At 44.9% G+C, this 27,865-nt stretch overlaps 1 protein-coding gene and 1 long non-coding RNA gene across 2 annotated transcripts in view; one reads left to right on the top strand and one right to left on the bottom strand.

Annotated features, from left to right (window-relative positions):
• LOC123635090 overlaps positions 1 to 11,688 on the bottom strand; it is a 37,200-nt gene extending 25,512 nt beyond the window's left edge. The window contains exon 1 of the long non-coding RNA XR_006734044.1: positions 11,436 to 11,688. This is a non-coding gene — a long non-coding RNA (uncharacterized LOC123635090). The remainder of the gene's footprint in view (positions 1 to 11,435) is intronic.
• Positions 1 to 23,790, top strand: part of CASQ2 (calsequestrin 2) — a 62,074-nt gene extending 38,284 nt beyond the window's left edge. The window contains exons 6-11 of the mRNA XM_045546896.1: positions 334 to 464; positions 1,883 to 1,928; positions 8,552 to 8,606; positions 19,044 to 19,144; positions 21,129 to 21,203; positions 22,370 to 23,790. Of these exons, the coding sequence (XP_045402852.1) occupies positions 334 to 464; positions 1,883 to 1,928; positions 8,552 to 8,606; positions 19,044 to 19,144; positions 21,129 to 21,203; positions 22,370 to 22,582 (621 nt within the window). The 3' untranslated portion in view covers positions 22,583 to 23,790. The remainder of the gene's footprint in view (positions 1 to 333; positions 465 to 1,882; positions 1,929 to 8,551; positions 8,607 to 19,043; positions 19,145 to 21,128; positions 21,204 to 22,369) is intronic.
• The last annotated feature ends 4,075 nt before the right edge of the window (positions 23,791 to 27,865 follow it).

The following is a 27,865-nucleotide window of genomic DNA, read 5'->3' as shown; positions in this document are numbered from 1 at the left end:
GACAGTAAACATGCTCCGTTGGCTTTGCGTCCCCCTCCAGCCCTGATAAATACAGTAGAGTGATGGCGATTATAGAATTAAATTTTCCACTTTTAATTCCAGCTGTTCCCAGCCCCGATTTGACACTCATTTGCCAAATAAGAGTTGTTCTTTCTATTCAGCCCAGGACTTAAGTGATGTGTTCCTATCACTTCAACATTGAAGTTAAAACTGCATGTGCTCTCCTGTCTTTGCCAGAGAATACACACACCACACACTACCCCTAGATGGACAGCCCATTGCTTCTCTAGACTAGCATTCCAATAAACTTCATTTTATTTCTTACTATTACAGGTTGCAAAGAAATTGTCCTTGAAGATGAATGAGGTTGACTTCTATGAGCCATTTATGGATGAGCCCATTGCCATCCCTGACAAACCTTACACAGAAGAGGAGATCGTGGAGTTTGTGAAGGAACACCAAAGGTGCCTGAGATGGCATGCAAGGGATGGGGGTTCCAGGGTCTGGAGAATGGGGAAGAGCCTCTCAGTGCTGACATCTCAGACCCACCAAGAGCAGCATCCTAGAGTCAGTACCCCAAAAGAGCAGACCTCAGCAGTACAGCTGTGTTGGTCATTGATAAATAGCAGGGATGTTACTCCATCTGAATATGGGTCTGCACTTGCAAGCAGGATTAGACTACCTCCCGCCAGTCAGCAAATCACCTTAGAGCCAGAGCAAGATATAAATAAAATTCTACACTAAAAATGATAGCAATTTATTGAAAGCTTCCTATGTGCCAGGTACCATGCTGAGTGCTTTATGAAAACAATTTTATCTAACCTTACAGGGTAATTATTGCTATACCAACTTTAGAGATCAAGGAACTGGACTCAAGAGTAGTTAAGTAACTTAGCCAAGGATGAACATTCTGTACATAGAACTTCTGGGAGAGGAAGACTTGTTACCATTTAGAGTAGCCGTAGCATGAATCAGCAACCTTTTTCCCTACAGAACCAAGCAGTAAATATTCCAGGCTCTGTGGGCCAGATGGCCTCTGTTGCAACCACGCAACTCTGCCACTGCAGCCTGAAAGCAGCTACAGACCACGTGTAAACAAAGGGGTGTGGCTGTGTCCCAGTACAAGTTCATTTACAAAAACAGAAGTCACTGGCTGGATTTGGCCCACCAGCTGTAGTTTGCTGACCCCTGCTCTTGAGGGAGGGACAATACGGGAACATGGAACATGGCAGTGGGCTCACTGCCCCCCTCGGCCACCCTTTCCGCATATGCACAGGTGTGTTCACTGAACTCGGAGCACCATGATCTCCTCACCTGGACAGTCCTAGCCCCTTCAGGGAGGCAGGACTTGGAGGAACAAATATTAACATGTCTAGCACTACTTGCCAACATTCAGAAAGACGTGAACTTTGAGCAAAATATAGGTCCCACCTGTTCCCCCAAACATCCCTAAAGGGCTTTTGATGGATGACTCTGGTGATAGAACAAAGGTACTTCTGGGCTAGGGGAACTGAGAGTTTCTGTTTTCTCTGTGATGTTTCCTCATTCCAGGCCGGCTGCAGGCTCTCAGCACTGGCACCTGTGTGTGAGGAGGGAAACAGCTTCTTGCCCTGGGAATGAGCTGACCCTGTGGCCTCTGACCCACTGTTTGTAATAGACTTTATAATCCTTGGGTCAAGTGTGTCTGTGAAAAGGCTGAGTGGTTTAGGCCCAGCTCTGTCCGACACAGCAGGGTAGAGCAGGTCTACTTCCTCAGGGAAGAAGGGGTTTATGGGGCTCTTCACAAATGCACCAACCTCTCACCCTACATTTCATTGTGTTGAGGCTGCAGTATCCCCCATGGTGATTCCTACTCAAGGAAACTCTTTTTTTTTTTTTCCAGACCCACTCTACGTCGCCTACGCCCAGAAGATATGTTTGAAACATGGGTAAGAAAGTGGCAAGCTCTTTCTGCCTTTTAGAAATGAGTATATTCCCCAAGAGTAGTGTCCTTTTGATTAAGTCTCCAGACTCAAACTAAGTCTTATTTGGCTGGGGTGGGTGTCTGGATGGTGCGGTGTTTGAAACATGGACAACATCACATTCAGTTAAAACCCAGTTCTCCATGGACACAAGTTTAGCCTCTTTGGTGCTACTTACAAGTCAAAATTACTCTGTCTCTGAGTTCACTTCCCACATGACTACGATTCCATGCACTGGCTACCAGATACCCAGGGTAACGTGGTGGAAGGAGCTCAGGCTGTAAAGTCATACAGACTTGGGGACCACCTTGTAGCTTTGTGTCCTACACCAATCATGTGGTCTTTCTGAGCTTTAGTTTTCCCATTTAAAATTGGGACACTTTGTAAGGATGAGTGATATGAAGAGTTCAGAGCACAGTAGACACTTGTTTAATTAATCATAGCTGTTCTTGTAAATGTCACCTCAAGGCACTGGGAAGCAGCTAAGCCAGCTGTCCTCTAGGCTGTGTCATGGACAACATGTCAGGTGGCTCAAAGAATATTAGAAAGAGGGCCTTGGAGATATTCCCCCAGCTCCCAGCCTTGGCTTTGTATAGAATTCCATAAATAATAACCACCAAAGTTGGTGAACCATTTTTCAAAGGATTTCATGAATCATCTTACTTGGACCCTTCAAAAGCTCTAGAGAATGATGCAGAATGAATATTAGTTTGGTCCCATTTTATATATGGAGAAAGTGATGCTCACACAGGTGAGACTGACTACTCAGGAACACAGAATTAATAAGTATTAGTTCTTGGAACTTAAATTTAGCCATCTGGAGCCAAATCTCCTGTCCTCTCCAGTGTACCTCCCCAGAGTGGCCATGTCCCCACAAGGAACCACTTGGAGTTGGGGGGAGAAAGGGATTAACATGGAAGCATTTATTTAGCTAGTTCTTTGATTCAGAGTCAAAAGTGATGGATGAACAGAAACAGGGAGTAACTTGACACTTACTGTTTTATCGGCTTGTGACTTATTTGGATGTTTGAAGGTAGAATAAACATTTCACAAGACACTGAAGGGCAAATAATCCAGTCTAGAGGAATGGGTTATTTAAGAACAACTCAGCACAATAGAAACATATTTTCCTAACATTTAAACCTTTCAAAAGGTTAACCTTTAAAAGATTTTATTACTAGATTCAAAAATAATAATAACAAAAGGGTATAACAGTGCTTTAAAAATAATATTCTTTTAAAAGTGCTTTTACTTTTGACTCTACAATAATTTCGGACTTACAAAAAGAGTACAAAGAATTTCATTATTTCTTCACCCAGATTCCCTAAATATTAACATTTTACCACCTTTGCTTTATCATACTCTCCCTTTCTCTTTATATATGTAAATATTTTCTTTCTGAACTGTTTGAGATGAGAATAAGTAGCAAATACAATTCCCCTTTATCCCTAAATACTTCAGGTGTTTTCTGAAAAGCACTTTCTCTCATATAACCATGGTACAATTATCAAAATCAGGAAATTAACACTGATATAATTCCACTATATAATCTATAGACCTTATTCAAACTGACCAGTTGTCCCATCCTTTATTGCAAGAGAAAAACTTTTCTTTTTCCCAGCCCAGGATCCAATCCAGGATCTCACACTTGCTTTGTTTCTTTGGTTGCCTTTAATCTGGAATACATTCTTGCTCTGTCTTGATTTTTCTTGACACAAAGTACCATTTTAACTTAAGAGTGATTATTGCTGTTCTGTTCTGCTATGGATTTATCTTTGGGTTTTCTTTTTATTTCCTTTATCCCTAAGAGACACGTCTCAATTATGTAGGTTTTGGAAAGGGTGAGAATGTAAAACTGTAGAACCCTTCTCCCAGACTGTCCTTACTGACACAGCAGTGTCACACTGAGATCATGACACTCCAGAGCTGCAGAGCCTGCATCCTCCCCTGACCACAGACACCAACACCTCACACTCCTGCAAAAATGCTCCCTCGTGTTATCTCAGAGGCAGATAGGTGTTCAAAAAGGAAGTTCGCTGTCTTCATTGGAACCCATACTCTGCTCTCTTTTCTCTTAATGAATAAGATAAATTACAGCCTTTTGCTGTAATATAAAATAACCGTGATGGCTCATATTTTCCACATTATTGCATATTGAATTGTTTCCCAATTGGGGAAGGGTGGTGTATTGGATTTAACCAGGTAGAGACAAGGGCAACTAGAATGACTTATTCCTTCCCAACACCTCATTCTGGAATAGCCACCGACTTCCCCGAGGCCCTTACCAGACCTAGCCAGCCCCTCCATCCAAGTCTCCAGCGAGGGAGGAAAGGCAGGACAGGCCCCTCCAGGATCATCTTTAAATCCTTATAAAAGAAGCAGCGGAAATTAATTGAGTCAGAAGGACCTCTGGGAAACAGCTCCCTAGACCCCCTCCCCACCCACCTGTGCCCCCTAGAAGGACCCTTCTCCAAAGAGTGGCACCTCCATTGGCCACTTGGCCACAGCAACCTAAACTGCAGATGTTGTAGAACGTGACCCGTTAATGAACTTAAAAGTCTTTATCTTCAACACCCTCTTCCCCAGACATTACAACATATTTAAATAAGACAGGAAATCTAGCAAGGGCAAAAGCAACTATTGACCTTTTTCTTTCCCCAGTTGTGCAGGTTTTTAAAGCAGCAAACCATAGAAAGCACATCGTATATTATCACTAAATAAATTGGTGTCCAGTAACATTTGCTGTGTATAAATCAGAGAGCTACTTATTTATTTATTTTGAATATTCAGTGAACGTCAAGGTGAAGCAGGGCAATCCAGACCCAGCACTGACCTGTCGTTCTCCTTGGAGACACTACACTCCATCCTGACAACTGGTCAGAGAGAGTCCTGGGCAACTGTCCCCAGGGGATGGGAGTCAGCAATTACTTCTAAGGGAATCTTCCCTCTACTACAACAGCAAAGTACTTCCCAGGCAGGGCTAGAGCCCCCCAGACAAGTGCTAGGTCAATTCATTGCACCTTAATTACAGAGCCTGCTAGTTTTAGCTGCATTTTTTCCTTGCGTCTCTTCATTCCACATGAGAACACACATTCAACAAAGACTGGAAGGAAACAGAGCAAAATATTAACAGTAGTAATATATCTGATTGGTGGATAATTGATAAGTTTGGTTTCTTCTTGATATCTCTAATATTGTCTAATATTCTTCAATGAGTAAGATTTGTATAGCCATATTTTTCTTTTGAGTCAATAGACATTAAAAAGAACCTCCATGCTAAGCCCTGAGGTTATAAAAATGAATGTTGCTGTCCTGTCCATAGAAGCTCAGGGCTGAGTAGAAGAAACAGTCTCAGGACATATAACACCAGCCCAGTACGCTCCCTGCTGTGAGAGAGGGCCGTACAACGTGCTGGGGAGTTCAGAGGAAGGTGTTCATCAAAGTCATTCCCAAGTCTCCAGTTCTTTGGGGGATCTTGTGCTCAGTCACTTTATATACAGGTCCCTTTTCTGCTTCTTTCGACTTCAGTAAGAGCCACTGATCTGAGTTTGCAACACTTTCTGCAAACCCTGTAGAGGAGCCATCAATTCATGGAGGCTGTTCTACCGCTCGTGGTGGTGAGAAAGAAAGAGTGTGGGTGCTGTGGCCTGAATGTTTGTGTCCCCTCAAAACTCACATGTTGAAATCCTAACCTTCAAGGTGATGGTATTAAGACGTAGGGTCTTTCGGAGGTGATTAGGTCATGAGGGCTCTGTCCTCATGATGGGATCAGTGCCCTTATAAAAAAGGGTCCAGAGGGCCACTAGTGAGTGACCTTTGCACTACATGAGGACACAGCAGGAAGGCACTGTCTATAGGCCAGAAAGCGGGGTCTCACCAGACACTGAATCTGCTGGTGCCTTGGCTCCCCAGCCTCTAGAACAGTGAAAAATAAATCTCTATTGTTTATAAGCTACCCAGTTTGTGATATTTTGTTAGAGCAGCCTGAATGAACCAAGACAGTGGGCTTTGGGGCCAGACAGACTGGCTTGAATCCCACTTCTGTCACTTCCAGCTCTGGGTAAGTCACTTCAATTCTGTAAGCATTAAATAGGAGTGACTTTCATTTGAGATTTCAAGATGATGGACTTACAATGTACTCATATAAAGTGGCAAATGGCAGATATTGTTGCCCTTTTAATCATCATTGGCATTTTTAAGGCATAAACCCTTCCCTCAGAGAGCTTGCCATCCAGTTGAGGAGGGAAGATTTGTGCAATTAAAAAGAATTTCCAAGACAATGTGATCTAAAGTCCAAATGGGTGATCTGGGTAGCAAAGGCTGTGGGGTTCAGAGGAAGTCGCTGGCGCTCTGTCCTGACATCAGCTGCTTTCCTCCTCCCCTGTGCATGCTGGGTTCTTGCTGAGTAACCCAGACTCCCAGTTTGCCCATGGACTCTTGCCCTGTGAGTTTATCACTGAAAATACCTGGCTCCTAGCACAGGCTTGCTTCTTCGAGGGTGTTCAAGGCAGGCTTGTGTGCTGAATCTCTGAGACGCACAAAGAGACACTCTTTCCCTTGGTGACAGTTCTCCATCCAGGGACTGTCTCAGGTCCGGGGACTGACAGCCGTATTATGAGCAGCGTCTTAGAAAACCAATATGGATTCTTAATTCTAAAACCAATTTCCAAGTGCGTCCTAGAAGGGCACACAGAAATGAAGCCTGCTTCACAGAATTAACAGCACGCACTTCCAGCTGATGGCAGGAGACAGAGGCACAGGATAGCCTAATGAGAACTGATTGGGATATTCTGTCTGGCGATAATAGCAAATGTAAAACAGTGAAACCTCAGACTCCCCTTCTGGTTGCTGTCGGATTTGTGTAATAAACCAGCGCGCACACACACACACACACACACACGCATATACATCTGTAAAATTCAATTCCCCACAGAATCTGACCAAGGCAGTGCCCACTCTCTTGTTTTTAATAATAATATTTTCCATTTAATCTCTCTTAGAATTTTTGGAGGTTTTGTCAATTCCAAACTCAAAGAAAAAAATTAGCATTTAGATAGGATTGCACCGGCATTAAAATCAATTGAAATAGAAACAGAGATCATGGGAGGGTTGAGACGCCTGGAGTTTTTTCCATAGGATGATTCTGATATGACATTCAGGGTGCCCAGTGAATCCCTCTCCCCATGTCTGCCATAATCAGTATTCGCCTGGCTTTGTCCCCAGGTGCCTTGTTCTCACACATATTCCTCCCAGGCTCCTCAGGATCATATTTATTTATTTTAGAGATAGGGCCTTACTCTGTCTCCTAGGCTGGAGTGCAGTGACACCATCATAGCTCACTACAGCCTTGAAATCCTAGGCTCAAGTGATCCTCCTGCCTCAGCCTCCCGAGTAGCTGGGACTACAGGCATGTGCCACCATGTCTGGATAATTTTTTAAAATTTTTTGTAGAGATGGGGTCTCGCTTTGTTGCCTAGGCTGGTCTCAGAATTCCTGGCCTCAAGTGATCCTCCTGTCTCAGCCTCCCAAAAGCTAGGATTATAGGCATGAACCATCGCACATGGCCAAGATGACATTTCTTGTAACAGAGGCCCCTCCAAGCTCTTGCTCTTCTTTCTCTGGGAACAACCAATGCAAGGGAGATGCAATGCATATAAGGCATGTGGTCCTCTCTGTCCAGGACATAGAAACATGAAATGCCCTTTGCTTGCCCATAGATTTAAAATACTCTTCTAGTTTCTTTTCCTTACCCCTGCCCCCATGGCCATACCCACTTTTCTCAGTCACACACACTCAACCTTCCCGGGCCCAACTTCCAGCCTCTTCCTGGAGCATCCCACACTCATAGAGATACTCTGGGGGCTTATACTGATTTGACAAGCTTTGGGGAGAGAACAGAAAGGACCCCAGGGAAACCACTTGGAGGTCACAGTCAGCAAAGTGTCCCCTACTGGGTTCTGTTTCTTCAATAAGAGGTGTAGGCAGAGTCCTAACAGAAGTACTACACCTATACATGATTCTTACGTAAACAGCATCGACCCATATCCTTACTGACCTCAGTTGACCTCCATTGACCTAATTGATTCCTGTCTGCTGCTCATTTGGGGTTAGTTTCAGGATCTGTCCGCAGTATTCGTAAGTTTTCATAATCTGGTGCATCACTGATTGTATCGCTGGTGGTGACTTGTTCAAACCGAGACTGACAGCTGCATTTGCTGAGCTGCCTCCAGAGTGACTGCTGCTCTTGCAGCGCCTGATAACCCACACTCACATTCTTCCTCATTCTGCCTTTTGCTGCTGCTCTCCTGGACCCACCAGACCACGGGAGTGAGACCCATTTAGTGCTCATGTCTTGTTTTGTAGTTGGTGTTTTCCTGTCTTGCCAACTCATTTATCCAAATCCCTGATCAAAACCCCATGCATTCCTGCCAGTTGCTCATCACCATCCCCCTCCTCGATGTGCACGCCTCCTTCCACACCTCTCCCTGCCTCCCCCATTTCCATTCCAGCCTCTGAGTCCCTGTCCCTGGCTCACACTCCTTTGTATCTTTCCACCTGGGTGTGTAATCTTTGATTCTTCTCTCCTATAGGAAGATGACATAAATGGGATCCACATTGTGGCGTTTGCAGAGAAGAGCGACCCAGGTAGGAAAACCTCAAGCGCCTCTTTTATGCCTTTATCAAAAACTGACTTCTCACCTTTGTCAGCCCTCACCTGTCTCTTCCCTCACGTCCATCTACAATCAAACCGCAAGATGTTGGGCACCCCCTGGTGGTCGCCTGTTGTGCACATTACTAAGGGGAGAGGAGGTGTGGACAGATCAGAATCTCAAATATTCCATTTAGCTGCCCAAACTAAGAAGGAGAACCAGGCACTGGGGAGAGTATGAAAACATCCTAGCTTTATGAATGTGTGTATGTGTGTGTGTGTGTGAAGTTCTGTTCACATTGCAAGTTTATTTATCAACATTGTGATCTAGCCTATATAAATCACAATCCTACCTTAAAATAATTATAAATGTATACTTTGATCCATAAAATATTGTCTGTGCTTAGGAAACTGAATAGAAAATATTCCCCTAAATAATGAGAACTGGACAAAACAAGCAACTTATTTTGAAAGTGCAAGATGACCCTATAAATGAGTAACTTTGTTCTATTTTTGGAACTTGGACAACTTTTCCCTGGTTTCACTCTTTTCAACACTGGTGGAAAGTGAAGTACAGGAAAAATTATTTTTGTAGGTGGTAAAATGCTAGATCCCTACGGCAGTGCTCTGTGAGACATAGGCTCTCTAAAGGGAAAGTGCAAATGGAGATTCTGAAGTGCGTTTTAGAAAATCTGGAACAATCTAGAATGCAACCAGAGAAGACAAAGATCTTCACTGAGGATGGCTTAGCAGCCAGGCCTTGGGCTTTGAGAAGCTTGGGCAGACATTCCAAACCCTGACGCTGCACAAAACTGCAAGCACCAAACCCACCTCTGGCTGGGTTTGGCTGAGACAGCACCTTCAGGAGGCCAGGATTTTGCAGGGCCCTGCGGCAAGTTCTGATGCACCATCAGGTTTGGGAACCACAGTTCCAGGTAATGCAGGATTCAGTGGTATTTGCCGGTGATCTCAACCTCTTGTACACTCCTAGGAAGAGATCTAGAGATAACTTCCACTGGATAGATCAGGAAACAGAGGCTCAGAGAAGTTAAACAAACTGCCCAAGAAAACGCAGTGGCAGATCATGGAGGGGAAGGTTATCTTGTTCATCAATATATACCTTATTCTCACACAGTGCCTTGACACATGGTAGGTGCTCAATAAATATTTGTTGGGCAGATGATTAGATAGTGTGATGACTGACCCAGACTGAGCCCCAATTTCTTCACTGTCAGACCAGCTTTTAAAAATTTTTTTGATAATACTTTATCAGCCTCTATAGTTTCTTACAGACTGAAACCTAAATTTTTTATCATACAGGTTTTTAAATCAAGATATAATCCACATATCATTATAGTCACCCTTTTAAAGTATACAATTCAGTGAGTTTTAGTATATTCATGAAGTTGTGCAAACATCTGCAGTCATTCCCATTCCCTGCCACCTCTGCAACCACTACTTACTACCTGTAAGATTTGCCTTTTCTGGACATTTCATACAGATAGAATCATATAATATGTGGCCTTTTGTGTCTGGCATCTTTCACTGAGGATATTTTTAAGTCATATCCATTATATAGCATGTTTTAGAACTTCATTCCTTTTTAGGGCTGAATAATATTCCATTGTTTCAAAACAAAATTTAGGTTCCAAATTATCTGAGAGCTCTCCTACTTTTTTTCATTAAACTTTCCAAATGTCCATTGATATGCCAGATTTTCCATCATAGACTTACAGAGTTGGAAAATCTCTTCAAGGAAATCTAGTCTTTGTCCAAAAGAAAAAAACTGCCAGTGTGGTTTCAGCTTCCTTGGACAGATTCTGGCCACCCCTCTGCCCCTGGAGGAGCAAACAACAAAGGAAGCCAGTTGCCTACGGTTTATGCGGTATAATCAAACAGAATCGGATCCCTGGCATTGAGTGAACAGAGATGAGGTTGCCATGGGCAGCAGCCTGCTGGCCAGACTCCAGGGGGCTTCCTTCCCCGCCCCACCTGCCCCTTCCAGGACTGTGGGGAGGCCTGTCTGGCTCTCTGGAACAATGGAACAAAGAGGCCTCTCTGGAGTTGCAAGAACCTGTTTGACGGAGATTGCTGCTCTAATGAATCAAACTCCTGAAACTGCTTCCACCTCCTCCTTGTACAAATATCCCTGGGCCCCAAGCTGTGCCTTTCCCCACAAGGGCCCAAGCTGGGGCTTGTCACTGGGAAGCTATAAGCAGTATTGCCGCTGAGCTGAGGGTGGGGGAGGGATAGGGGCTCTCTAAGCCTCTTCTTTCAGCCAGGGAGGGCCTTACTACTCTGGGCTGGGTTGGGAAAGGGAAAGGCTTGTCTGTGAAAGTCTCTGACTCTGACTCTGTGGTTAATCAGTGATTCACCTGCAGGGCACTGATGTGTAACCTAGGCTGAGGGGCCTGGCTGCAGGACTAGGAATTTCATTCCTGCAAAATGACAGTTCCTCTGGATACTTTGCTCTTGCTAACAAGTTATACACAGCCTATTTATTGTCCCAACCAAACTGCTACCTGCCCCCTGGCCGAGGGAAGGTCATATATCCAGGAAAATAATACAGTTCTTAAAGAGCTAACAGTGTTGAGAAACTATGCTGGAAACTTTACATAGATGATCCCATTTAGTCCCTAAAGCTACTCTAACGTGTGTATGATTCTTATTATTCCAGTGTCAGTTGAGAAAAGTGAGTCTTAGAGGTTAAATAACTTGCCCAAATCACTCATGTTCTAAGCCAAGATTCAAATTCTAGCAGGCTTTCTTGACCTCTGAAGGCGTGGTGACTCTGATGAAGGTGATGATTGTCACTGTGTGCTTACCTGACACAGCCACCCCATGAGGGAGGTACTATTTTCATTCCCATTTTCCGACTGAGGAAGCTGAGGCAGAGAGAGTTCACCTCTCTGGGAAGCAGTGGAGTTGGAATAAGGCTGGAGGTGTCTGGCTTCTCAGAAAACGGAGATCCAGAGACGTTCAAGGGCGTGCTCAAGATCACAGGGTTTTAGGCACAGCGCGTGGGATTAGACCTCCTGAGGGCTCCTTCCGGGCACCGACCCGCTACGACGCTGTGACAGCACCTCCCCAGCAAGGCCTGGCCCGGGCAGGCTCTGAGCATGCGCAGTGCTGCGGCACTGTGCCCCGCGGGAGAGGAGAGCAGGGGAGGGACAGGGAAGTGAGCAGAGAGCAGAACCGCCTGACGCCCGGGAGCCGGGTTAGTGAAGAAAAGCCCGACTTCCTCCGACTGCTGTCCTCTGATGTTCGCATATTTGGGATCTAAGATTATACAGCAGCAGCAACAAACGTGTGTGCCAGGGACCTGGGTCCCCCAGGGGACTGTCTTCTAGCAATTCCAACGTGACACTCGCAGCCACGAGCTTGTGTTCACCCGCTGTGGAGAGCTGAGGGCAGGCGGCCTTCCCCGGGGGGAGGCGGGTCCGCTCTCCGGCCCTGGAGGGCGATCGCTGGGTCCCTCCCGCTGCAGGCTGTCACCCCCGCGGGCGGGCCTGGCCGGCAAGGACGTTTCTCCGCGCTCTGCCCCTGCCGGCTGCCTGGTTCCCCAGGCTCCTGCGCTCAGAGCGCCGGCCAGAGCTGCTGGTTTGACAGGTTTGAAAACGAGCGACTCTCTCCCCTGCCGCCCCCAGATGTGCCTGTGTCAGGCTGACATCTTCTTTACAACACTTGATGAAAGCTTTGCAAAGCGGCCTTTCTACATGAGTGCGTGCTGGATGCATATCCTCCAAGGGCACCGGGAATATTGGCGCTAACAAGCTGGAAACGCAAGGACAGGCTGCTGTCTGCGCGCGTGGAACAGAATCAGTGATGGGCCCTGCAAGGAAGGTCTCCAGGCCCTGTTCCTCCTCCTGAGCATCGATGGCCTCGGGTTCTTGCGAAATGTTTTTGAGACCGGTTGTCCCAAATAGGAACACTAACCTCTTCTTTGAGCTTTCAGATTTAAATTTGGTTTTTCAAATTTGACATTTAGTTCTTACTGTGTGCTAAACGTTGTTCCAAGCACTTAACAAACATCAATGCATTTAATCTTCGCCACAGCCCTGTGTGGCAGGTACTGTTATTCTCTTTCCCAGTGTACAGATGAGGAAACACAGGTACAGGGAAGTTCAATAACGGCCCAGGCTCACATGGATAATAAGTGGTGGAGGTGGGATTCAAACCCAGCAGGCCAGCTCCAAGTCTGGGCTCTGTAACCACTGCTTTAAGCCTCTCTCCATTATGACAATGTATCATTTGACTTTTTCACCAATTCTGGGGTCCTAGGGCCAGGAGAAGACAGAGCAGAGAAACAGGGTTGTGGTAAGGAGTGGTAGGGTATTCATGTGTCCCAAGTGCCATCTCAAAGCCACAGGGCCCACATAATGTCCCCTGTCCTAAGTGGATGTCTCACTCTCACTGGTGACTTCTTGGCAACTCTATCTTGTCGAAAGAGACCTCCCAGCCTTGTCTGTCCTCTTGAGGCTCTCCCAAGGGCCCAAGTTCAGATGCCATGCTGCTTTTTGAGGATTCCACACCTACTGAGTGGGCTCTGGCTTGAGAAGCCTTTCTGAGCGAGTACCTGAGGGCAGTCACCTGCCCTATACATCTTTGTGTCTCAGCACCTGGCCTAAGGCCTGATACGTTGTGGGCACTCAAAACATACCTGCCTGATGAAAAGCTGAACCCCTCCCATCAGTGAGGGACAAATGTCAAGGGGAAGAAAACTTAAAATGAATAAAAGGGTGATGTGTGGAAGAGGGAAAGGAAGAAGGCAGAGAAAGTCTTTATAGCCCTCTGCATGAGCCTCATGATCTTCACACCATAATGATAGCCTCCTGCTACTGTCAACAAGCCTGTGGTCATGAGACAGTCATCTCTCCGTACTCAGAGGAGGAAATGGAAGTTCCAGAGAGGTTAAGTGACTGTGCAATGTCTTCAGACTCCAGCTTCGTGCCCTCTCCAGACACAACCTCCAAGCTGCATGATGCCAGCCCCTGCCACTTATTGTCTACCTGCCCCACGAGCAATGTCAGGCCCCCACTCTGAGAGCTCAGCTCTCCCAAGCCTAGGCCTCTCTTCCTAGAGCAGAGACCCGTGGCACGGAGCCAGGGAGGGTTTCTCCCAGTGCCTGTGTGGAATGAGCACAGCCGGGTCCCCAAGAAGAGGGGGCACGAGGACGGGAAGCAGGACAGGGTGGGCAGCAGGCTGAAGGCCTGTTTGCTCCTGGGCGACTGCTTGGTCTGAGACACAAGTGCCTCTGCAGAGTGGCACTGTGGCTCCCAAAATGGCTGTGCCTGGCCTAGAACTGGTCCCCCAGGGCCTGGTGCAACCTCATTCCCACCAGTCCCTGCCAGGGAAACGGGAGAGGATAATCACTGGTTTCTCCTCCCGCAAAGATGTGATTCCCAGAGGCCACTCGCCTGCCGTGGGAAACCTTCTGGCTGAACATGCATCCCTCAGCCCTGGGTCATGGACTCTCAGGACTCAAAGCCCGTGTGGCAGGGAAGGAATCGCAGTTCTCACAGCTCCAGGTCCCTCTTCTTTGTTTAGGTCCATCTCTGAGACTCCAGTCCCACTCAGAGCCATCACCGAGTTAACCAAGCCCTCACGCTGTGGCTGCGGGGAGGAGAGGACTCAGCAGTGTGGTTAGAAGTAGGGAAGGGTCTACTCCGTGGGCGAGGCAGAGACCAGCCACCAGCACCAAGGCTGCACCCGTGGGCAGTTTCTCAGCGTCCCAACCCCTGTTTCCCTGATGTTGAAGCTTTCACCCCAGGCTTGGGGATCTCAAGCACAAACTTGAAGAAGGAAGGTGCCAGCCACATTGGTAGGAGTGCTGAGACCTCAGAGGGCAGAGGTCATGGAAATAGCTCTAGATGGGCAGACTGAAGACCTGAGTTAGACTCCCGGCTCTAACACTTGCTCACATGTGATGCTGTTCAATTTATTTATTCTACCTGGGTCTCAATTCCATCCTTTTAAAAATGGAGATAAGAAAATCTTCCTAACCTCCATTAAGACTAGCTATAAAGATTAAATGCAAAAGTACTCAGCAAGTGATCAATAAATGCTCATAAAATAAAGGTTGTGGAGGCATGATTATCAATAAATACTCATAAAATAAGGTTGTGGAGGCACGATTACACGCTTTCTGCATATGAAGAACAATGTCCTGTGTCCATAAACAATTGAACTTCTTGGGAAAACAGGAGGTTTCAGTTAGAAGTGAGAAAAAGTTCCTTGGCTGTTAGAATTACCAATTCTGTAGTCAACTTTAGGAAGGTCAAAGGTTTTCAGCGCTGGAAATATTCAAGAGAAAAGACAGGCAAATGTTTTGAGTGGGACTATTCACCTACCTGGATATTTGGGATGTTTGGGGGTCTCTTCTGGCTTAGAGAATTGGTGCTTTTCTAATAACTGCAGAGAATAATCCTGTAGTTGCTATGTCCAGATAACCGTTAGCCTGCTACAAATCTCTGAATATTTTCTTTTTCTCTTGACCGACTTTTTTTTGAATTATGGGCTATTCCGTCTGAAAGATAAGTGGTTACAATCTTAAAAGACTTCTAAGCTAGGCCTGTCACTAATAAAGGAAATATTTACTCATTGCAAACTCATTCATTCATGCATGCAATTGCAACTGTGAACCATTCCTGTGCATAACACTGAATTACAGGAGTGAAATATGGCTTCCTACACCTGCCCCTTCCTGGTCGAAAAGGGAGGATCCACAGTGGATGTTTACCTTTTCCAGAGGGTCTGCCAGTTTTACAAGGAAGCAGAAGCCCTCTTTAGGGGGAAATTGAACTTGTAATTTACAATTTTAGCAACTGAATACCTGTGAGACCAGTTTAGCTGCCTTAGCTCAGCTTTCCCAGCTGCATGAGAATCCATTCAACTAAGTCCACGCTCAAGGCTGGGGTCTGAAGAGGGGAGAGCCTCTGAGGTTTGTAAGCCTCATATCAGGAAAACTCAAGTGAGCTAATGCCTAAAAACAAAGAAATCAAACCTTACTCTAACCCAGTGATTGAGGCAGGGTTCTCATAGTCACACCAGCCGGTACAACCATCCCTGAAGCCTTCGGTCACAGAAGTAGCAACAGTAGCAGGAAGGAACTGCCCCATGATGTACTGTCTTGGTGGAATTTTCTGTGAGCATCTTCTCTATCACATGGATCCAAAACTGTAACTACCCCACTCCTGGTGCCCAGATCACCGCACTTTATATTCGTATTGAATGAACAGATGAATGGCCAGGTTTGGAGGGTTCCATCCAGCATTCTTGCATTCAGACATGAAAATGTCAGATTTTAGGAAGAATAATGGCTAAACCTTACTGCATGCCAGGCACTAAGTGCTTCAGAGATGCTGACTCATTTAGCTCAACCACCTTATGAAGTGGATACTGTTATTGTCATCATTCCCATTTTGCAGACAAGGGAACAAGATGTTAAATAACTTGCCCTAAGTCACACGCTAAGTGCACACCCAGGATTTGAGCCAAGGTCATTTGGCCCCAGAGTCTGTGTGTTTAAGTGTCATGCTGGGCTGCCTCCCTGAAAAACAGCCTGTGTTCTGTTATTGAAAATATTCAGGGACATAGACAGTCGCCCATGATAGAATCTATCACCCCGAAAGTCAAAAAGCTGTCCTTGGATCTAGATGAAACTTCTCCAGGTTTAATGTAACCTTACTTATCAACATATCGTATGAATGGTTTTTAGGATTTCCTTGCTCCTCTGTAGATACAAACATTTCATCATCTGGAAAATGGATGTTAAGTTACACTTTTGACTTCTCTTGTTTATGTAAAAACTGTAGTCCATTTGATTTTTCTTGCAGAACTCAATTTTGTTTTTTCAAGCTTTTTCTTTTCATCTCTAAACCTGCTCTAGAATATAGAGTAGGAATGTGATATATGTTCTTGTATGTAATATCCTTCTTTATAAATTCCAACGTTATGTTGGTTTTTCCCATCAGAAAATGACAGCACTGTGTTGTATATTCAGCTTGTACCTCTGATCACAGATCTTGCCCATATACAACGCTGTGCCTGGACAGTATCTCCTTATCCTTTATGCACCTCAAATTCACTTTCTACTTGCATTGGGGTCTGTGCTGTTGAATTTCATCCGATTTGTGAATTTCAGATTTGTCAAGGAAGGTCACTTTTACATTTGACTCTCTCTCGTCTTTCAGAGTCCTGGCAATGTCACTTCCTTTATCATTCCTTTCTTCTCTGCAGCTGGAAACAGCAACTGAAGTTGTTTGGGTGGAATTCCCCCTCGTGGTCTGTGTATCATGATCCCTAAGTCTACAGATAATCAAGGTGGCACCGTATTTTCCTCTCCTGTGACACGGTCATGTACCCAGAGGAGGAGCCATAGTGTTCACATGGGCACCAGTGACACTCTGGAGGGGCTTGACCTTCTCAGCCACACCCACAGGCAGCAAGAGTAGGACCCCTACCCCACCTCCACCTGGATCCCTGCAATGACAAATAAATGAACTCTAAAGCATTGGGCCATGTCAATTTTAGGTGTCTGACCTATAATCTCATTTGTAATATAGTTATGAGCAGAGGTTGAAAAACCACCTAGAGCAACCCTGCATCTCTGCAGGAAGGGGCTGCGGGACACAAAGACCCTCTTCTCCACTAGAGGTCGCTCTGCTCTCCAGGTAATAAGGCCTGGGGGGGCTCAATCTGAGTCTTCAGGGTGAGCTAGCAACACTTAAAGTGACTACACAGACCAGAAGCAGTGCTGCTAAGAATAGTATGCATTTTTCCTGGAATGTATTAGCGATAAGGAAGTGTGCAGAAAAACCTTTACTAAGAGTCTGAAAAAGTCAAACAAAGGCTAGCGTGCCTGGAGAGAGGAGAGGTTTGTCAGAGGCCACAGAAAGGAGCTTGAGTTTGCTAGGACTCTGGGCAAAAGAAAAACTTTGTAAAGAAAAGGCAGTTACCACACTGAATTCCCAAGCAGTTGGAGAACTGCTTGTTTTAAAGGTATAAATTTCAGCCCCAAAATTTAGCTATGCAAGAAATGTAACTTTTATTGTTTAGAACTGAACCTAAATTTTCTTTTTTTGAGCTGTATGCCACTCAGTGGTGGAAACTGGGTCTGACAATTAGTGGTCCCCCACACCCACTGGGGTCTGTGCATCTGGTAGGAGTCATCGCCATCCGTCCACACTGGCATCTACAAAGAAGTCTGTCATTCTGTCCGATATCTGGCCCTTGCTGCAAGCAGGTTACCGCTGGTCCTGTTCATGCCAGCTGCAGGACTGCTTCCCGTCAGCCTCCCCTCCCAGCTTGTCCATATTCCTCAGAACCACGGACACCTGGTGGGGCCTTCTGCCAGGCTGTTCTGCCCTAGGGCTCCTGCACTAAAGGGGTTCTCTAAGAGATTCTGGGGTCTTTCCATTTTCCTGAGTTTCATTCTGAAACAAAGCATGGGTCTCCTATACCCTGGGATTCCCTGAAACTATGGAGATCATGTATGTGGACACACATGCACACATAGCTTGTGCTCCTGAACATGCACACGTGTACACACACACACACACACACACACACACACACACACACACAGAAGCACAGAGTTTATTCTCAGAAACTTGTAGGATCTCAACTCTTTTCTCTGTTCCTAGCTGGGGTGGGTGGGGCAGTGGTGCTGTGGGTTGAAAGTATGCTATCTCTTACTAAACATTCTCCTAATTTTTTGCCTATGGCGAAAATTGTGTGCTCCCAGTCCTTCAAGGTTTAGGCTTGTGAGGCTAAAAAGCTTGTGTTCTTGAGGCTTATATGGTCTGTCTTTGCTTTTCTTATGAATCATCCCTCCCCTGGAGGCAATGAAGGCTGCTGCCTAAATAGAAGGAGGGCACTGCATACAAGGGAACATCATTTACCCAAATTTACCCATATCTCAAAGCTGTGAAACCAACTGTACCTCACAAGCTCACCAAGTCTGAAGGTTTTAGGAATCCCAGGTCATAGAAAACTAAGGGTCCAGACTTAAATGTTCTTGGTCCACAGAGCAAATGCTATGGGGATCTCTGAGGACTAGCAAATTATCTGTTTTAAGAGATGACACAGGATCCATGAGGACAGGCAGGGGTTCTCTGTTCTGGCACTGACATTTCTGACCCAGGACTGGTCAGTTTTCACATACAGATGAACAAAGGGAGCTTGGCTTTCAGTTAAAAACCAGCCAGTTCCCCATGAACTTTTAATCCTTTGTTCAAATTTTTTATTGTTTCCTTTGTATAAGCTGCTTTGTGGCTGGAGCTCTCATCTGACTCATTTTATAGAATAATCCTGTAATCGAGGGTATATACCAAATGGCCTAAGAAACCCTTTTGGAAAAACTGCACTCGGCTCTCCATGTTAGAAGCCATGTGTGTGCAGGGGTTGATCAACCTTCTTGAATCCTGCTTCAGATGGCTACGAGTTCCTGGAGATCCTGAAACAGGTTGCCCGGGACAATACTGACAACCCTGACCTGAGCATCCTCTGGATCGACCCGGATGACTTTCCTCTGGTGAGTGGTTCCGGCCAGGGCCCTGCCCTTGTTCACCTCCACAGCCCCATGTTTGTGTTTAATATAAGACCCTCACACATCAAGGAGGAGGTGAAATAGGTAGGAGCACTTGAAGAAACCCAGTGGCCACCTCCATCCAGTATGAGAGATCTTGGCCCTAGGGGCAGCATGGAACTTGGGGCCTGGTGTTGACACTGAAATGGCTAGACTTACTATTCTCACTCCCTGGAGACCCGAGGTTGGAGGCCTAGGGTTGGAGACCCTTTTGTGGGTGGGGGGGGTTGTGTGTGGCAGAGACACCCAAGTGAGCGGGGTTAATTCCTTCTGCAGCAGCTCCATAGTTGCCCCTCACCCCACCACTGCCCCTCCCTAGAACCCCTTTTATTTCCTGGGTGTGGCCCTCACTTGGAGGCAACCAGAATTACTAAGTACTAAAAATCAGAGATGAACACTTTTCATAGAGTTAAGAACTTTGTGGAGAGAAGGAGGAACCTCTTTGAGGGCAGAGAGCATGCCTGTCTTGTTCACCATATTCTCCTCGGACTTAGTATAGTGTTGAATGTGTAAGAACTTTGAAATCCAAACTGTTGTGAGTGTCAGTGATCCATGGCCAGGAAGCTTTGATTATGCTTAGTTTTAAAAAGAATAAACAGAATTTGTACAATACATGAATTGAAGCCAGTGGTAAAGATAATGAAGTTGGCTAATATACTCTACTGTGTGTCTGGAACTATCGTAAGTTCTTTACACACATCGTCACAGCTAATCCTCTCAACAACCCCATAAAGTAGGTACTATTATAACCCCTATCACACAGATGAAAAAAATGATAGCAGGGAGGTTAAAGCTAATAAGTGATATGTGTGATATTCCAACCTAGGTCTATGTGATGCCAAAACTTGGTCTATCTAGTGACTGCTTTAGGTAAGAGCAAACTGCTCATAATCCGTACAAGTTTAGTTACCATTAGGCTATAAATTATAACTTTATATTCTGGGAATTATCATTAGTTGCATAGATCATGACTGATGATACTATGATTAAGTAGAGAAAAGCAGAGAGATTTGGTGATCGCAAGGGTCCTGAAACCCAATCCTACCTAGAGGGTGGGTGACTCAAAGGCAGAGACTTCCCTGACCCTTGAGACCAATGTCATCACACTGGGTAATTATAATAACATCATGGCCATGCAAGACTGCATACAGCACGGTTTTGTTTATTTAGCTTCTGCCTGTTTGTATTTCTAGTTTATTTCACTGTTCTGTTATGCAAGTTTGCAGATGGTCTGCAGTTCTCCTGGCCAGTTCTATATGTTTGCCTTGGTTTTTGCAAAGGAGAAAATTTCAGATTATTCTGATTCCCAGATTCCTGAATGTCCCCAGTTCCCATTAGGCCATATATTTTCCAGGAAGACTTTCCTTCACTGATCGTCCACCTCCGTTTTCTTAACCCTGTCACCTCTTGCTCCTTCAGTCCTGCCCCAGTTGGAGATTTGTCCACGTGGAGCCCATGGCTGCCTGAATGAAGAAGCCTTCTTCTTACCTGTGTGTCAATTTAGGGCACAACATGGCTTCCCCAGCCATCTCATGTAGCAGAGTGGCACAAGAGATGGGATTTTTAAAATGGGACATTGAAAGAGAGGTGTAGGGAAATGGCTCTGTAAACTATGAAAGAGCCACAAGAAATTTGGGAATCAACATTGGACTATCTCTGTAACATTCTTCCTTACAGCTGTAGAAGCTTATCTATTATATGTTTTCATAGTTTGTGCTATGACATCTTTTATTTAATGTTTTAAATTTAAAGTGCTTGAGGGCTGGGGCCAAGTCTTCAATTTCTTAAGTGCCCCCAGCTGTTTAGGAGCCCTTTAACCAATGGTGAACTAGTTACTGTGATGGGACGCTGGGTGGGTCCAGCCACACAAAGTGGCTTTGACAGGGAACGCCTCCTGCCTGCTGTCTAATCTTATTTTTTATTGCTGCAGCTTGTTGCCTACTGGGAGAAGACCTTCAAGATTGACCTATTCAGGCCACAGATTGGGGTGGTGAATGTGACAGATGTGAGTGTCCCCCATGAAGTCTTGCTCAGGCACACTCAGCCTGCCCTGTCTTCTGCTCTGCAGCCTAGATTGTGGGATCGTCCATAGGAGTCCAGCTCCTTCAGAAATGAGCAGGACTTTTGGTCCTGTCTGAGCTCAGGAAACTTGCCAGGGTGGCCTTGGCCTGGTTTCTGAGCCAGTCCCAATCTACGGTTCCATGGCTTTCTTCCATGGGCACATCTCCTTGCTATGGGACTGGCCTGACCTGACTCACTGATTGAGAACTTTCCAGCTGAGTAAACTCTCCTATAGCCAAACAAGGTCTGGAACAAAGGTCTCTTTATACAAGAACATCCATACCTGGAGCTGTCATTGCACGATGGGTGATGGGGAGGTTGTAGCTCAGAAGCCCATGCAGGCTACCACCCCATGGCCAGGAGGCCAGGCTTATAAAAGGGAAGGAAGAAAATCATGTGTCAAGGGATTCTTCTCACAATTCAGTTACTGCTGAGCTGCGGGTGGGATAGGCCAGTAGGTGCACTGGCAGATCATGAGGAATTTTAGACCTCAGTCCAGACATCTGATACAATTCCACCATAACAAAACAGAAATGGTGACAGATACATGATGGTGACAATGATGATGATGATCACAGAGGATCATTAGAGCCGTAATTAATTGAGGTGGGATCTCTTGGGAATGGGGCCAGTTAGCAATGTCCTTTTGCCCTGTTGGTAGGTGTTCAGTCACCTAGGAAACTCTACATTTATTTATTTTGTAAACCTCTTTTAAAATTAATAATGATAATAATTTTAAAAATATGCTCAAATTTAAAACATTTTAAAATGGAAAAGTAGGATAGATGGCAAAGAGGGAAAGTATTTCCCACTGGTCTGAGCCAATCCCTGGTCTCTTTCCCTGGGGGAACCATTGGCGGGTGGATATCCTTCGTACATACAATTCCACTGGGTAATGCAATACACATTTCCTTTTCTGTTACACAAATAGGATACTACACACACCATTCTGCAACTTGGCGTTTCCATTTAACCATGTGTACACTCCTGATAAGTATAAGAGAACTAGGAGCCCATTCAGCACAGCTACTTGGAACTCTCCCGTCCTGTTCAACCTTCATGCAGACTCACTCATTCTGTCCCTCTCACTCATTCTGTCCCTCACTGCAGGCTGACAGTGTCTGGATGGATATTCCAGATGACGATGACCTGCCCACAGCTGAGGAGCTGGAAGACTGGATTGAGGATGTTCTTTCTGGAAAGATAAACACTGAAGACGATGACAATGAAGATGAAGATGATGATGATGATGACAATGATGATGATGACAATGATAATTCTGATGAAGACGATAATGATGACAGTGATGATGAGGATGAATAGCCCCAACTCCAGATGATTCTGGTGAAAACAAAATCACAGCTACCCACTACCATACAGATAATCGCACAAGGCAGTGGCAAGCAGCCCTGCCCCACGCCCAGCCAGCTCCAGCTCCTTTCCCTTTGCCATCAGCTCTTTTCCCTCTCCCTTCTCATCAGAAGCTGTACCATTCAGCACATGCCTTTCCACATCCAGCAGTCCCCGCAGCAGGGACAGGAGGGGAATTATTCCCATGTTGACTGTCACGGAACAGCTCTTGCTCTTTGCCATACCATCAGGGGTCGTGGCAGTGCTGGAATCTAGCAGCCTGGGGAGAACAATCCCCTAACACAAGTTTACTTGTTGCCTTTGGCTATGACAGTAACAGAATTGGCAGCTTGCTAACTCACAAGCATGGAGTGAGCTTATAACCAGGGCCCAGGGAAGACGCACAAGTAATCAGTTTAGCCCCCCTACACCTAGAACGTCAGTGGGGATCCCTCCTCAAGCCAAGAGGATCCCTCTGAGGGAAGGCTCAGCCTTGGAAACAAATTTATAAATCAGCTGCTCTAGGCTCTATTAAAATTATTATTTCAAATGTGGGTCAGACCATTAAGAACTCAGAGCCAAGCCTTGGATGGCTATTGAAAGGCCTTGACACATGTGTACAGGTGTCACCGTCATTTCTAGTATATTGGGGTACTGGAATGGGAGGTTAATTTGCTCTCTGAACTTTTCTCTAGGTGGCAAGTCTCACATAATTCATCAGCAGTAGTGGGGGGGGGAGGTTGGGAGGTGAGAAACTGGAAGAATTAAAGGTTTTAAATTTTTCTGATGGGTTCATGTCTCTGATGAGGTCAGCTGGCTGCCTGGCCCGGGCTGGGATCTGAATACCCCTTCTCTGTTGCTGCTAGTGACACTTCCCACTTAGAGTAAAGGTTGCTTTATCCAGCGGTCAATTAACTCTCCATTCATCAGCACTCCCACAGCTGACCAGGGCAACGATAATTGGAGCTCATAACGATGCCCCGAAGCACTGGAAAAAAAATCCCAAAGTGCCTTCTGAGCTGTCTAAAGTTATGTTGTGCTTGGTAGTTTTAGCGTTAAGTGTGCAGTATAAAGTTCTAATTTATTTTCTCAATCTTTTAACACATGTGTAAGACACTGGGAAAATCTTTTGTGGAATAGTAGCTAACTAACTCTGTCATTAAACTCGTATTTTGAAAATACTGAGGCTATCTTGATTTTTCTGATCCTGTTCATTCTCATCTGGCTCCCGTCCTACCTCTCTAAACCTTCTCTGTTTTCTGTTCTGGCTCCTCTTCCTCTGCCTGCCCCTTAAATGATGGTGTTTCACAGCATCTCTCAACTCTATACTCATCCATGGCAATATCATCATGCCCATCAACTACCATCTGTGTGCTCATGACCTCCAAATATGGGTCTCTGACCTTGACCTCTTGCCTTAGTTTTAGACCCACTCATTCAACTGCTTCTGAACATCTTGACTTGGATGTGGTACAAGCACTTCAATCGCAACACAACAAGACCTGAACTCATTACCTTCTCCCCTAAACTTCTCCTCCTCTCCATGGAGTCCCAGTCTGGATGGGGCTGATCCATCCCATTGTCTGGGTGACCTGAAGGTGCCCCTTTCCCTCTGCTCCCATGGCATTTTGTTCATATCCTGGACCATAGTACTTATTTAAATTATAACATATTTGCATGTCTGTTCTTTCACGAAATTGTAACCTTTTTAGTGGCAAGGAATTTATTTACCTTTGGATCCCAGCACTTAGCACTTTGCCCATCACAAAGTAAACACTCCTTTATTGAGATGATGGATAAATAATTAATTAAGCAGAATACCTATACTGTAATTCCCTAGCACTGTTGGATAACAGAGCTTACAGGGTATATTAGCAGGGTTTACTTGTGCAGATATAAATTGTACATATTTTGGCTAGGGCTCAAAGAAACAGAGCTTATCAATAATCTATACGATGAATATCTTCAAGCCAATTTCTTTCACTGATTCCTGTCCATGCAACAGATAAGAATTTCTGTGTTATCAGGATTCTGTGCAGGTTAAGGATAGCTGAATCTAGCAGAAGGCAAGCTTTAACATTTCTTTTTCAAACAATCAAGTTCCCTTTAAATAGTTCTATCTAAAATAAGTCGATAATTTAAATTAAATTACCAAGCCACTCACAAAACCAATTCGATATTCACTAGCCCCCACATCCACTTTTCTCCTTCATAAAGATTTTTTCACTTGCTGGTTTATTCAATAGGTCTGTTTCATCTCCAACTTTTAGAGCCTAAGGATTTCATTTTTAATTATCTATTCATTTAGAATATTTTCTTCACCATAAAATGATTGACAATCAGTAGTTTTTGTTATAATGGTAACTCTGCTTTCCCAGTCTATCATTATAATTGTCTTGGATTTCATAGAAATATGACAGGTTGTCTTAAGAGGGTATCAAAATCATGCAAGAGAGAAAACATGTCCTAAAAAGTAAACAACTTTTTAGATTGAGATAATCACACGGAAGAAAATAAGCAACATACAATTTGGGATTTCAATTTATTTTGCAAGTTTACAGTATGAAAAATGTAATGTGTAAGATGTTTTACAGTGATTTGGGATGGGGGAGGGCTATAACTGGAGGACCCTGATGGGAACAAAATAACTTGGATGACAGGTACGCTGTGTCTGTTAGAGACACTCACATTGTTACTGCCATCACAATGAGAAGAGGTTTCATAGCATAAACTTTATGAATTAAGTAAACAGACTTGTGCAGATGGTTGTGGGGAGTATAATTCATTCATTTACACATTGAGAAATGTCTTGATAGCACCCACCACCCAGCTTCGTCATACACCTGCGGTGACCATGAGCAGAGGCTGGCTGCCAAAACTGCCCCTCTTACTTACAAAGTACGGTATTAACTGATTGGAAAGAACATAAAAGATCCCTAGCCACATTTTTTGCAGTTATAACTATCAGATAGAGACAGATGGTTTCATCACTGAATTTTCCATATTGATGCTGGATTAGAAATCCAGAAATATAAAGTCCTTCTAGAAAAAGCATTTGTCAAATAATCTTCTCTCAAGTAAGATCTGGCCGAGGCCTCTCTGATCCCCTTGCTAGCATCTTTGTTGAGGAAGGGGTCATTCACAAGGTGCGTTAAATTCATCACCTCAGTGAGCCAGTATCTACCCCTACCCTCATGCTTGCTGCCATTCTGCACTCTATGAAATAGTTATACTCATGAAGGACTGCTTGGAAATCAAATTTGGTTAATCATGACATAATTTAGGGGTCCCAGATGAGTTTGCCATTTAATTAAAGCCTACAGTGAATCCATTGTAAAAATAGGAAATTATCACCAAAGTTTAGATTTTCGTGTTCCTTTTTTTAAAGACTCATGATCAACACTAAGTGAATAGTCCACTGCTTCTATAACTAACGGGCGCTAATGAAAAGCAACTGTCACATCCTTCTACCTGGCCCTAGAAAGGTGATGATGTGCAAATGTCTATATTTCCTACAACTTGTGTTGAACTGACCTTGTCACCTGCAGATCAGATGCCTGAGCCCCATCACTGATTCCCTGACCAACAGTCTCTGGTCCTCACAGATGAGGGCTTTCTGGGGTTTAAACATTCCTACATGATGAGCAACTTCACCGTGAAAGCCCATGCCCACAGTGAAAACCCAGATAAACATAACACATACAAAACCAGACATCTGTACATTCAAAAGTTACCCAAGTATTATTTCAGTGCCAAAATAAGTGCCAAAGACACTCCAAAGATAAAAGCCTGGGGTTTGTCACATTTGTCCCTGAAGCTTAAAATAAGTGCCTTTCTTCCACTAAGATAAGGACAAAACACTGATATTTTTAAGCTGAGAAAGACATAAATTGCAGGCTCTTTGCGCCATATTGAAAGTAACTTTTCACTGTCTGCATCAGGTTTTAGGAATCTATGGTTTTCTTATAGAGACTCTAAAACAACCCATGACAGAGATTTATTTTACAGGTGAAACAAAACAAATTGGGTTATGTAGAAATCGGACAGAACCCAGTAAAAAGGGACTCACAGAGTCCCAAAATCTAATTTTAATCAGTAGTTTTACATTTCTTACCCACCCTTTGAAAGTTCCTCTTAATTCCCAATGAGAAGCAATGCCGAAAGGCGTGAGCACCATCTTCCCCTCCTGTTCTCCACTGAAAGCAAACAGCAGGGCAGAAAAAGATGGTTTGTGCCCAACTGAATCAAAACTTAGACATGGGAATAGCAAAGAAACGGTGTTTTCAGAATCCTATTTTATGTCTGTTCTGTCGAGTCTTGAGGGCAAGTGTGGGGAAGACAGTGGGATGCACACGGCCTGCTGAGAATGCTGGTGGCCAGGGACTCCAGCTCCAAACCTCCCCAGGCTGGGCCTGCAGACAGCCCCTCTCTCACCCCAACCAGGGTAAGCAGTTGGAGCTTAATGTTACAATAGCCCCAGGAAGAAGCCAGGCCCAGCCCCTGCACGTCTCCCTGTGCCCAAGGTGCACATCTTGCCCAAGCCAACAGGGTGGGGGTGGGGGGTGGGTGAGACAAAAGCAAAAGTGGCTGCCGGGAACAATAATGCCTTATCTCGCAGCAGGTGCAACACTGCCAGGACTGAGTTTTCCTGGGGGAGGAGGATTCTCAAGTCTTTCCGTCGAATTTCCTAACAAATCTGCCAGCACGGTGGGGAAACTTCCCAAGGGACCACATGGTGTAAACCCAAAGTGAAAGAGGTCCCACCTCCCAGTGAACGCCCAACCCCAGATTTTGATTCAAGGTTGTCTCTAGGTCCCTCCTCCACACCCAGAAATGCCAAATCATTTGGATCATACTTCAAGGTATAGTAGACTGAGGGACTGGAATCAACCAAACACCTCATCTGAAATCCCATTTACCAGCCATGAGACCTTGGGCAAGTCCCTTCCTCTCTGATCTTCCTTTTTCTCACCTGTAAAACTGAGATAATGCCTACCTTAGAAGAATGTGGGCATAGCAAGGCTGTGTATCTGATATACAACATCTGATAAAAGTGTTAGTCCCCTTCCCTTCTTCCTTTGACCAAAATATGTTTTGTCAAATCTAATTTTCTGAGCATCCATTTGGTTAAAGCTCAATACAGTTATTTCAACAGTATCTAAACTATCTCAATTCACTATTGCACTGAGTATCAATCAAGAACTCTGCTATGGGCTTAAGAATAATTCATAGTTTATTTATAATGGAATACCACCG

This window comes from Lemur catta, chromosome 3 (assembly GCF_020740605.2).
Source record: "Lemur catta isolate mLemCat1 chromosome 3, mLemCat1.pri, whole genome shotgun sequence".
Lineage (NCBI taxonomy): Eukaryota > Metazoa > Chordata > Mammalia > Primates > Lemuridae > Lemur > Lemur catta.
The sequence above is the reverse complement of the archived record's forward strand: the minus strand, read 5'-3'. Positions and strand labels throughout refer to the sequence as shown.